Source organism: Tympanuchus pallidicinctus, unplaced genomic scaffold (genome assembly GCF_026119805.1).
Source record: "Tympanuchus pallidicinctus isolate F22 unplaced genomic scaffold, pur_lepc_1.0 scaffold1, whole genome shotgun sequence".
In the NCBI taxonomy this organism is placed as follows: Eukaryota; Metazoa; Chordata; class Aves; order Galliformes; family Phasianidae; genus Tympanuchus; species Tympanuchus pallidicinctus.
In genome coordinates this window covers 60,988,154-61,000,396 of record NW_026294618.1, presented here as the reverse complement: position 1 = coordinate 61,000,396, position 12,243 = coordinate 60,988,154, and the positions used below count along the sequence as shown (strand labels likewise).

The 12,243-nt window shown below is 37.5% G+C and overlaps 1 protein-coding gene across 1 annotated transcript in view; it reads left to right on the top strand.

The window, feature by feature from the left end:
* ESR1 (estrogen receptor 1) overlaps nt 1–12,006 on the top strand; it is a 154,642-nt gene extending 142,636 nt beyond the window's left edge. Inside the window, 4 exon segments of the mRNA XM_052671643.1 lie at nt 1,747–1,880; nt 6,406–6,589; nt 7,824–8,035; nt 8,038–12,006. Of these exon segments, the coding sequence (XP_052527603.1) occupies nt 1,747–1,880; nt 6,406–6,589; nt 7,824–8,035; nt 8,038–8,078 (571 nt within the window). The 3' untranslated portion in view covers nt 8,079–12,006.
* The last annotated feature ends 237 nt before the right edge of the window (nt 12,007–12,243 follow it).

Below are 12,243 nucleotides of genomic sequence, written 5' to 3'. Positions count from 1 at the left end.
CCCTCCCTGCAAGCAGTGAACATTATAACTGATAAGTCATCAAATCAGTGAAAGCCTTCAAGCAAGAGGCATAACTGTGAATTTCAGGAAAGATGAGTTGAGATGCAACAGACTGAGATCAGTCCTGTAGTTCAGTTCATCCTTGGGAGCAGTGTAAATGAGGTGCCAAAGGCATCACAAGTTCTGTGTGGAACACTGTACTGAGTCTGCATATCTGCCAATCCTATGATGTAAACCTCAGTACTTTCAGACTTTCTATGCTACACTTGCTATCATAACCTGGGGGATCTTAATACATGAAAGTATCAGAGTTACTGGTCATATCTCAAAAGCTGCAACAGTTTAAACCACTATTTGTTCAGTGAAATTATTTAGAGACAGAATAGGCCATATAAATGGCATTGTGACAAGGTGCCTGCCATGCAATGAAAATCACACTTCTGAGCTGAGCACAAGTGAAATGTGTGTGAAGTAGAGTGCTTGGTGTGCTTCCTGGTAGGGACATAAGGACGTGAAGCAAGAAGGAGCAACCATCCTCCTTTATTGAAGTTCTTTTTCCTTCCTACTCTGGATTCCCAAAACCGAATCATTCCTTTCTCACAGAAAAATTAACAAGCATGTGCTGTTGTAAGAGTGACTAGGAAACTTGTTTCATACTCCATGCTTACACATCTTAGTGCCTGATCCAGAGCTAGAACTCAAACCCTGAAACTGGGGCAGGTATGTCTGCACTGTTATTGTCACAATGAAATTAAGCAATGATTAGTCTGTGTGATACAAGCTATAATGTGACAGCCATCTGAATTTTCCTTTGCATTTTCCTGTAGCAGTGAGCTGAAAATTTCTGTCTCCTATCTAAAAAATAGTATATTTTTAATCAGAAAGTCATATCACTTGTTGATTTATATGTTAAATTTTCATTCAGAAAGTCCTAATAAAATTTAGAGTATGTAATTTTTAGTGCAAGGTTATGCTGTAAATTATCTAAAATTTCACAACCAGAAAATTTGCAGACAAAATTTTCATAAAAAACATGTATAGTCTGCATTAATTCTTGAACTATGTGTTGAGTATGCAAAATGAAAATGAGTGAGTGAGCATACCTGATGTGAGCAGAGAGAAATGGTTATTTTAGCTTTATTTAATGTTGCAGTGTAAACATGGAACTAATTTTTGAAGTGAAGTTGTAGGTTTAATCATACAGAGAAGACTTTGGCCTCATGAATGCTTCCTGAGCTCATAAATACACTTATTCCGTAGGGACATGTGATGCTTACATAAAATGAATGGGAGAAGCATGGTAAAACATTTTAGATTGTAAAACCAACTAGAAACAAGAACAAAATGTAGGGATAAATGTTATGCAAGGAACTGGGGCTATGTAAATTAAAGGAAGAAAAGGAAGATAAAATGTAAGACAAGCAGAACATGAAAACAAAATCAAAATGTAGTTTTAAACAAGTTTTTGCCATCAATATAAGAGTTTGACGGTATCAGTCTCTCATGTTTCACCATGATAATGTCTCTTGCTGGTAAGTTTATGATTCTGGGATTTTTTTTTTTAAATACAGAATTTATTTATTTATTCATTCCATACACCAAATGAACATAGACTAGGAAATCACGTGCTAGCTTGTGCTCCGAGGTTTGAGAAATCTAATTTGAGGGAAATAATCCAGGGGAATCAAAATCTCATGCTGCCAGGTTAAAGCTGTGAATATCTCCTCCTTGATGGTATTCACACAGGAATCAAGGTAAATGTGTAGAGGGCATGGTGGAAATCTTTGACATGCTACTGGCTACTGCTGCTCGATTTCGGATGATGAACCTTCAAGGGGAAGAATTTGTATGCCTTAAGTCCATCATCCTGCTCAATTCTGGTAAGTGGTGTGCTTTGCTGTCACTTGGGTAATTGTAATTGTTCTGCATGTGGTTTGAGTGCTGCCTGCTTCTTGTCTCTGGTGGTTTTTCCATTTTGAGGCAGCAGCAACTGAAAGGGTTGTCAAGACAGAGAAGGAACAGTGAAATGCATGGAACCCAGCAAATCAACACCTTCAGAGGTTGGTTCACTGAGTGCAGCTGGTGTGGAGGATGACTGGGGCCGATGGGTGTTGAACAAGACACTGGAGATCTTGTTAAAGTCCTCATCACAATGAACTGAGGTATCTGGATCCATGCTTCGGGCATCCAGAGACAATACATGGTTATAAATCAGGGCCTACACTTCTTTTTTTCTTTTTCTTTTTCTTTTTCTTTTTCTTTTTCTTTTTCTTTTTCTTTTTCTTTTTCTTTTTCTTTTTCTTTTTCTTTTTCTTTTTCTTTTTCTTTTTCTTTTTCTTTTTCTTTTTCTTTTTCTTTTTCTTTTTCTTTTTCTTTTTCTTTTTCTTTTTCTTTTTCTTTTTCTTTTTCTTTTTCTTTTTCTCTTTTTCTTTTCCTTTTTCCAAAATAAAGGAAAATAGTGGCAAAGATGCTGCTGTTTATCATTATATAGTTTATATTAATAAACTGTCATCTAAAACCTATGCTATCACCTTACCCTCCATATTTGATGAAACGTATTTTTAGACTGTAAACCTCAAGTAGATAAAGTAGATAACATGTTTAGCTATAGATATAAATATCTAATATCTGGATTGAATTCTTTGTTACCTTGTAGAAATAGACATCCACAAGTTGAGGCAGAAAGTTTCTGTTGCACAACAGAGGTTTTAATTTTTTTAATTTTTTTTATTTGTCAAATTCTTGGACATCCGTTAGTTTCATCACATGAGGCAGTGCTGCTTATTGCTTTTGTTGGACAATTATTTTCTCATTTTTTTGCAATGTCTTTCAAGGCTGTTTAATATCTTTCTGCTGCTTTTCTATGTGGTCTTCTTAGCAATACTTTTTTTTTAGTCTCAGTTTGTGTAGAAAAGATGGAAAGTTTTGTTTATAAAGCAAAATATACATTTATGCTACTGACAAATTTTTCCTAAGATATCAAGGAGACAGCATGTCTGTAACAACAAGGACAGCACTGTCTTCAGCTAAATAACAAAACAGAGTGTGCTTCTCTAAAGCTACAGCAATAAGTTGTCCAACTAAAAAGCAAAGCACAGTCAGTTCACTGAATACATAGAATACTGTTTCTTAAGATTGGAAAATAAGCACCAGAAACGTAAAAGGGAAACATGATGCCAGATGTTTTATGTTTGAGTGGATCTGAAAAGAGGAGTGGTGCTATGTGGGACAAAGCAGAGGTTTTCATTTTGCAGGCACGGATGTAGCTCACATCTTCCTTAGCAGATGATTTACCTAGCTGATACTTTTGCGGAGATGAAAAGACTTAGCTGATTTCAGTCATCCTGTAGGCCTCCTTGATGCATCACTCCATCTGACTTGGTCTTTTGATTTTTCTTTCTCCTGTTGAATTGTGCTTTTAATCAATTTCTTTATTTTGAGGACTGGAGAATTGCATAAGTGCATGGCACAGAGCTGAATTTGCTCTTAGCTCAGACTGCCTTGCTTCAGATAAAAACCAATGGGCTTGGTGGAAGAGGAAGAAGATCCTTGTTTTTTTTTTTTTGTGATAGTGAACACTAAATGTAAAAAAAGTTTAAACTGAGGTTTATTGTGACAGAAAAGATGTAGAAGACATTCCATTCTGCACATCCAATAATATGTCAGATTATATAGCAATATTTATATACCTATACTTTGATACGTATGCCGACAGCTGTCACAGTAACCTTGCTGTCCCTGGGAGAAACCATGGTGTGGATATCTTTGTATTTGGGCACAACCTGTTAGGCTTAGCTTGTTTGCAGGGCCCTGCTAGCTCTATTCTGTCTCCTATAATGTTTTACAATACTGATATATAGCTGGAAAACCACCTGGTGGATATTCAATCCTGCTTTTGGCTTTCTTTCTGCTTCAGAGCTTGGAAAGACCATTGAGATTGTTAAATTTCACTTTGTGAAGACAATTTTTCTGCACTCTTGTTCCAAAGCTCTGCTTCTGTGTGTATGCCTGTGTGTGATGGATAGCTGGTACATCTTTTGGGGAAATTTCTCATCGCTGGCCTGAGGCAGGAGAAATCACCAGGGGCAGAAAAGAAAACTGATCTTCATTTTTCTTTGCTGTTATTGACTGGCATTTGCCTGAGGTCTCTACATTTTTTTTGGGAGAGGGTTGGTTTTTTTTCGTTTTTTTTTTCTTGATTTATATTTTTTAATAGCTTCTGGGCCAGACCTAGGTGCGAAACGTTTATGCCTGACAGATTTTTTGCTTTTGCTGATTTTAAATCTATGAAAGTAAAGGGTGTTGCTACAAGTACAAAATAGCATCCACTGACTGAAGAAAACTGCTTTGGAAGCACTGGGGATTTATGAGGATAATGTTTCCTTTATCAGTCATTTATAAGTATCTTGCCCCTACAGGAAATCTCTGATCTATAAACCTCATATCATCAGTAGACAGTGATGTGAGGGTGGCTAATTTTCATCCAAGTGAGAAAAGCCCCAAGAACTCTTCCTTTCTGGGGAATTTGTTTCAGTACAAATATTATTCATTAAAAGGTTTGTGAGAAAAGAGGCCGTTGCACTGTCTGTATCAAATTCAAAGCAACAATCACTACAAAACTAAAGAAGTCTTACTACTGGTTTCCAGAAGCTGTTCTGTATTTCAGTTATCCTCTTGTTTTGTTTTTGTTTTTGAAGTCTTAATCTCTCTCTCTCTCTCTCACACACACACACATACACACGTACACATACACTAGCACTCACAAGTTTTTGTTTCTTTTTAGAACAGAAAGTCCAGCATCATAAAATCCACTTGCAGCTTACAGTAGTTCTAAGTACTAGGTCCTTGGTGTAGTGACATGATATAAGAAGGTGAGGTACATCAAGAAAATAGTAAAGAAATTGTACTTTGACTGCTCTGATACATGGATGGGTATGCTTATTTTCAATTCTGACAGTACAACCTCCAGCTACAAACAATACAAATAAATTAGTGTACATATATGTTTGTATATGTATGAATCTTACTGCTTTTCTTCTTAATATCTCTAACTGCATTGTGTGTTTTTCTATATATGATGCTTTAAAGAAAAGCTAAATGAAAGACTGTTTCATGAACCATTTTTTTCCAAAGACAATACAGAGTTTCTACTTGGCTCTGTACGCTGATGCATACGATATGAAGCACAGGATTTGTCAAGTACTTTACAGATAAATGAAGTCACCAGGACCATGTTTATTGGTATCAACATATGTACTTAAGCCTTTGATAATTCGAGGCTGTATGCTAGTGATGTGATCTATCTGGAGTTATTAGGTCAATCCAGAAGATTTAAGAAACTGGTGCTGAGGGCAACAGCTGTCCTTTGACATGCTTTGCATTGTCTGTCCATTGTCACCCAGAACAAAATTAAGGTAAAAAATGTGTGGATTAGTAGAGAACTTCCTAGTTAGAAATCTGATATGCTACGTGCACTGAAGAGGTGGAAGTTCAAGTGTTTTCTAGATGTTCCAGGGGCTGTTGGAGAACTAGTCTCAGTCAGTTTGATGTCCATTTTAGATTTCCTTCTGGTCCAGATCTTCAGGTCGCTTACTTTCAGACAGAAAAGAAAGACAGCTGTATTGAAACAGGTTGCCTTTCAAAGCTCTTGTTTGCTTTGGAAGATCTTATTGAGGCGAGTGCTTGTAAACAAAGCCTTTTGTTTGCATGTGTTGCAGTAACATATTGTTCAGTCCTAGATTGCCTAGCAAGCCACCAGAATTCAAGCATTAAACAGCAGAGAAATTAGCAAACACTGCTGTCAGCCTGGGCTAGGTCAGTAAGTTCTGCAGAGCGCTCAAGTGGCAGCAGCATCTCTTCAAGGTTTTGGGGCTGAATGACTGAGAGAAGAGAGCAGTTCAAGGTCAGGTCTGGCTGCAGAGTAGAAGTGAACCATGCCACCTCCACCAGCTTGGGGGGCACAGGGTGAGGAAGAGGCATCGTCTTTGTCTTCCTGCTCTAATTGCAGTGGCTGGGTGGGATTAAGTTGTTCTTCCCATGTCTATGAAGTGATTATTTTCCTTATTCACCTCTTTAATCAAAATGACTAATTTTGTGGATGGGCTCCTAGACAATGCTGCCATTTCCCAGCAGTCCTTTCTAGAAGGACTTTCTAGAAGGATTGCTTTATTTTTTTTTCCCCATGCTTTTCCGAGCCACTCCTTCCTCTGTCCTGACTGTCCCCACATCCTTCCCAGCTGTCGAGAGATTAGAACTTGATATGCAGTGTGGCCTTAAAAAGCAGGGTGCTCACAGGAAGCTTCTGTGGCTTCACACAGCCAAAGAGGCCACCATTAATCATATGGGGAATAAGTCTGACTATCAAAGTAATTTTTTCTCTGGTTTTCTTTCTCCTTCCTACTCCAGGTGTGTACACTTTTCTTTCCAGCACCTTGAAATCTCTAGAAGAGAGAGACTATATCCACCGTGTTCTGGACAAAATCACAGATACCCTGATACACTTAATGGCAAAGTCAGGTCTTTCTCTGCAGCAGCAGCACCGGCGACTGGCTCAGCTCCTCCTCATCCTCTCTCACATCAGGCATATGAGGTAGGAGCAAGCATATGGTCAGGTGCAAGCAGAAAGTTTCACAAATGTATACATGTGCTTGGACTTCACTCAGTGTGTGTGGTAAATCACTTTCCTCTTTCCATAAAAATAGATGGATCTGCAAAACAGTACTATGAATTATTGTGTGAAAGGAGTAAACATTTTCTCCTTTTCTCTTTTTTCTTTTCCTTCTAGTTTTGATAATGCCATAAGCACTGTCTGCTTTTAATACTACGTCTTGCTATTCTTTTTGGGAGATAGGCAATGCATGAAAAATAATGTAATAGCAGTCTAGTTCTACGAACTCTAGTCTCCTGTAAGATAAGATTTAATAAAAATCTCACTTTTAAATAGACACCTCTCACAAGTGGCTTGATTGCAAATCATTTTAGAATAGAAATTATTGTCATTATATGTATATTATGGAGGAAGATTAAAGCAGATCTCCTGAGTCCCAATCTAGAGCACTTGTTAATTAGTGGTGAAGGGCCTTAGGCATGCGGTTTGTTGCTAGTTTCAGCAGTGATTCTCCCTTACATAATTACCTCTGAAGTTAGCTGCTCACTAGCTGGGGTGTCTGCAGCATGAAAAGCCTAGGCAAAGATGCATCAAGATTTTGTTTTTTAACGAAATATAGAGGCATTGCTGTTATCTAGATTTTAATTTTCAAGACCACATTTAATAAAATTAAAATCAAAATAAGCATCACACAGTACTAAAGATCCCAGAGCTGAAAAATGCAGATTTAACATCAAGGTATGTTTTTTCATGTGTGTATTTTAAGGAGTTTCACTGCCTTTGTATTAGTAACCATGCTGATGTTTATTTTCTTAATAGTTTGGTAGACCAAGAAAGTTTCAGATGCACAGAGATTTACTATTTCTGTAGCTTTGCAAATGGATACTATTACAAGAGGGCGTTTGCTAACAAATTGTCTAAAAGTTTATTTTCTAAGGAAAAAAATCTAATATTTTAGGTTTAACTATAGGAAAGCCAAGATTCATCCCATCCACTTAATCAAAATGCAGAAAATAGGGGTCTATTTGCTCTAAGTCACCATTTAGGCAAAGGAGAGAAAAATGTCTTCTGCAAACTGTAGTAGCGTGCAACAACTGTACTGTTAAGTTTGTTGCTTTGTACAGGGTGGAATTTGAGTGAACTGAACAAAGATTAGCTGATAGCTTTTTTTCATAGTACATTTGGAAAATAACTGCTGTTTTGTTTAAACCCACAGCAACAAAGGAATGGAGCACCTGTACAATATGAAGTGTAAAAATGTAGTTCCACTCTATGACCTCTTACTGGAGATGCTGGACGCTCACCGCCTACACGCACCGGCAGCCCGGAGTGCTGCACCAGTGGAAGAGGAGAACCAAAGCCTGCTGACAGCTGCACCAGCTTCATCTCATTCCCTGCAGTCCTTTTACATTAACAGCAAAGAAGAGGAGAGTATGCAGAATACAATATAAACAAAAGTCAGCGTATGTAATGGTATGAGAAACCCAGCAGCGTACTACATAGCTCATGCTTCATGTCATCTATGGAGCCACATATGTCAACACTCCAGTGACATCAGCCACCTGTATTTTCCATTTGAGTGTTTGTCAAGCACTTGCCTAAATTGATTCTTATTCTAAATGAAAGACATTTCATTACTATGGACAGCTAGCAAGGACTGTTAGGCTAACTTAATTTGAAATTTGCAGTGTTTTAGTCTACTTTTGAATGTGTGTTGGCTAAGTCCTAATATAAGCTGTAACATTTGTTTTGCCATAAATTAATAGGCCATAACACCCATGCATACTTGTATCTTCCCGAGTGGGAGCCTTTCTTGGTATCCACCCCAAATTCTGCACCCTTTTAGTCCTTGAGTTGCCTGAAACTTTGAAGCAGTTTGGTTGATTCTGCATGAGTTTTTGTGAGGGATAACAGGAAGCTGATTGGCATCTTAGTTGCCACAGTGAAACTACACTGCTAGTGAATTGCTTTGATAGTTTGGTTAGATTTCTGCCTCCTTTCTTCCTCAATTGGAAGAAGACTCTTTGTATGGAAAAAATACTGTTTTGCAGACAGCTTCTTTTCAAGATCATAGTGACCAAACTTTTAGATCCTCTTATCCTTGCCCTTAGCTAAATTACATTGTGTGCATCCTGTCTTGTCTGATCCTAGGAAATACAATTCTGTTGCTTGGCTGTATATAAACCATGGGCAATATGGCAAGCAGAGATAACATGGATAATTGCTCTCAAATCAGACCAGGTGATCACAGAAATCATCATGCCTGGAAAACAAAACCAAAATTCCATGCCTTCTAATACATACACAAACCAAAGCTATTTTATGAAATATCTTTCCCTCTCATTTGCTTTCTTGTGCTACAAACCAAGAGATGAGGATACCTGTGCAAGACTGGCATAGCAAGGTGAGATGATCGCATTCATGGCAGTCTTGCCTAACAAGACTGGGGAGGGTTTCGATCAGAGCCAGTGCAAACAGGTTTTGCACTATCTATCTTGCTTTTCTTCAGCTCTCACTGGGGCAACCTCAAAGGTCACTGTTAATATCCACCTTGTTTGTGGCACCAGAACTGGGCAGTGTGTCTCAGACATGGTGAAGACTTCAAAACTGCACATCCAGGGTGCATCTGGCTTTCTCCATACATGTATGTAATCATTTTTCATGCAAGTTAGTTGGATTCTGCAGATCAACCATAAATATACAAAAGGTCCACTGACAGTAGGAATTTCAGCAGCTTATAAAGGAGAGACACTGAAGAAAAAGACCAACTTATCTGTTGTATAAACTGACCAAAATGGTCATTTGTGCTGCTGTTGAACTGCCTTTAATGCTAGAAAATCAAAGATCACAGAATGTTGCTGGGTACTGGAATCTTATTATTATATTTTGCAGGGATGCTTTATCTGTTTAAAGACAACCTTTGTCTGTGCTACCTGCACACTTGTTTTTCATGTGCAATTTGGGAGTTAGCCCAGACCAGGGACTATTTCAGTAGCTGGTTGGAAATGACCACCTGTAAGTAAGGAAGTTCAATAGAACATGTATAGGCTGCTTCTTAGCAGCTGGCCACAGTGCCATAGGAGGGTTTGGGGATGCTTCTTTTAACTTTTATGTTAGGTCATGCTAATTGTAATATCCTATGACTAAATATAGGAAATAATGCAACCAATGCGGTACAGGAGTTCCTATGTCTAACCATGCTCACTGTTAGACAAGCAATGTCTTTGTTCAGTGAGTTCCAGTTACAAAGCAATTGTGAAGAAAGCAAGGCATAGGATGAGTTTGTGCTCTGCATCAAGGATCCAATTCTTTAGTGGATGTACATAATATTGTCCATAACAGTCTCATGTACATACCTGAGGATACGCACAGTTTAGAAATCTAATGATATATGCTACTTACGTGTTGGAGAAGATTCCTTGAAAACTGTGCAAACCTGAATGTGTGAAGCAGTCACTGTAAGTATATAGGCCTTTTATCGATGAGTATTATAGTGTCTTTTTTTTTTCCTAACATGCTAAAGGAGTTGTATTTTTGTGTATTCATTAAGAGTATGTATGTGTGCATATGTGCAAATTTGGTACCTAAGGGCATTTGGAAGGTTTTAAAATGCTTTGAAAGAAAATGCACATTTTGTCACAATTAGTAGATGGTTTTTGAACATGCTGGAAACATTATGAATGCCCTCATATGAGTGCAGGTTAAGATTTGAGTGGAACACAGGAATTCTTGTAGACACACTTCTGTACTTACACATCATTATTTACTTGCAGCCTTGTGCTACAAGATTTCAGTGCTCTATGTGCAGCTTGTGTGTTCTATATGACAAGCCACAAACATCAAGCTTGTGGCTCAGCAGATGCTAAGCAAGTTGTTTTAAATAAATGTCTCCCCTCCTACATTCCCCAAAATGCATTGCATCAAAATCAAATGTAAATCTGGCCTAGAAGAAGAAAATAGTTGATGGAAAACAATTCACAAAATAGTGCCAGATTCTGATGATTCTCCGTAGGTTAAGTACCGTTGATCTCTACAGATTGTCCCAGCGAAATTGGGCAAATGTGATTTGAAGTGGTATGCAGCATATTGAAGGGTATCAAATTGTGGCCCATAACATGGGAAATAATCTGTCAGTTCACAGTCATAATTACAAATGCTCTCCTAGGCTCAGTCCTGGCAGTGAAATCATTTAGAGTCAATTCGTCCTCCCACACCTGTGGTGACAACTGTTAAGGGCACCCAAAAAACAAAAACAGTGATTTCCAGTTATGCTTTTACTTAGCTTGGGGCAGTCTCAGGACCCGTGTCTTTAACTGTTGATGATCTTTTATTTGAAGCAGCACCTTAATGAATATAGTAAACCTTTGATGGTAATGAGTAACGAGTATAGTAAACCTTCACACAGTTATCTGAAAAGACAATTGTTCTCATATCAGACTGTTGAATGTAGCTAGTCAATAAATTAAAGTCTATTATATAAAAGTGGTAGCTTTTTCATATGGAATTCCAAATTATGCTCTTATGTATGCAGACAATTGTGCCTGACATTCAATAATTTCACAGGATGGTATTTTACATGTGTATATATATATATCTCTATATATACATATATGCTTTGTATTTGCAGCTGACAAGCCAGTACTATCTTGAATACCTGGTGCTGGATATTAAACAAAAATATGTATAGCATGTTTAAAAAAAAAAAAAAAGAAAAAGAATTTAAAGAAAGCTACTCAAGGCAGCTAATAATGCTTTTACCAAAATGTTCATAGAGATGTCTCTTGACAGCTAATGAAATAATTATTTTATAATGTTTATATGTGGATTAAAAAAAAAAAACAACACAAAAAACAAAACAACAAAAAAAAAAACAGACAGAAAACAAACAAACAAAAAAAACAACCAAACACCTAGAATCATAGGCAATGTAATACCAGCATAAGCCAGAAATAGACCCAATGAACCAGCTTTGCTTGAGAATATGATTGTTGTTCCTGAAATATTACCAAAAACTATGGAGGCATAGAGTAATGTGTAGCACCCAGTGGAGACTGATTTTCCAACAATATGTAAAAGCTACTCTGGTTTGTAATGGTTCGAGCCGTGTCTCGATCTTGCAGACTTTGTCTCAGGTAAAACTGTCAGTTGGGGCAGTAGAATTTGTACTGGGGTAAATTATTTTAGTGAGGGTTTCTTGGTGCGTGTTTGTGATAAATTTACTATTGTGTTTCAGTGATATTTTGAATATTTTTTTCTCCTGTACACTAAGGTGTTTAATAGTTTAACATTATATTAACTAAAGTAAAAAAGAACTGAGCTCCCAAGGATATTGCAAGGACTGTTCAGCAAATTGCTGCAATTTAAACTGAAAAAAAAAAAAATAAAATGAAGAGATAAAACCTCGACCCTTTCAGATCATCCCAAAAACCAGGTTTTTAGTGGAGCTTTTCTCTGTCCCAGCTAAGGCTGACTGATTCCTTAGGAGCTGAGCCAAATGTTTAAAATTAAACAAACTACCAGCAATGTAAAAATTCTGCCTCACTATGGTCTGAGTCTTACTACAGGCTTTGGTAGGAATACAACAAGCCTGTCTTTTATATATATCCTGCTTTAAAACTAGAATGCAACACAACCTA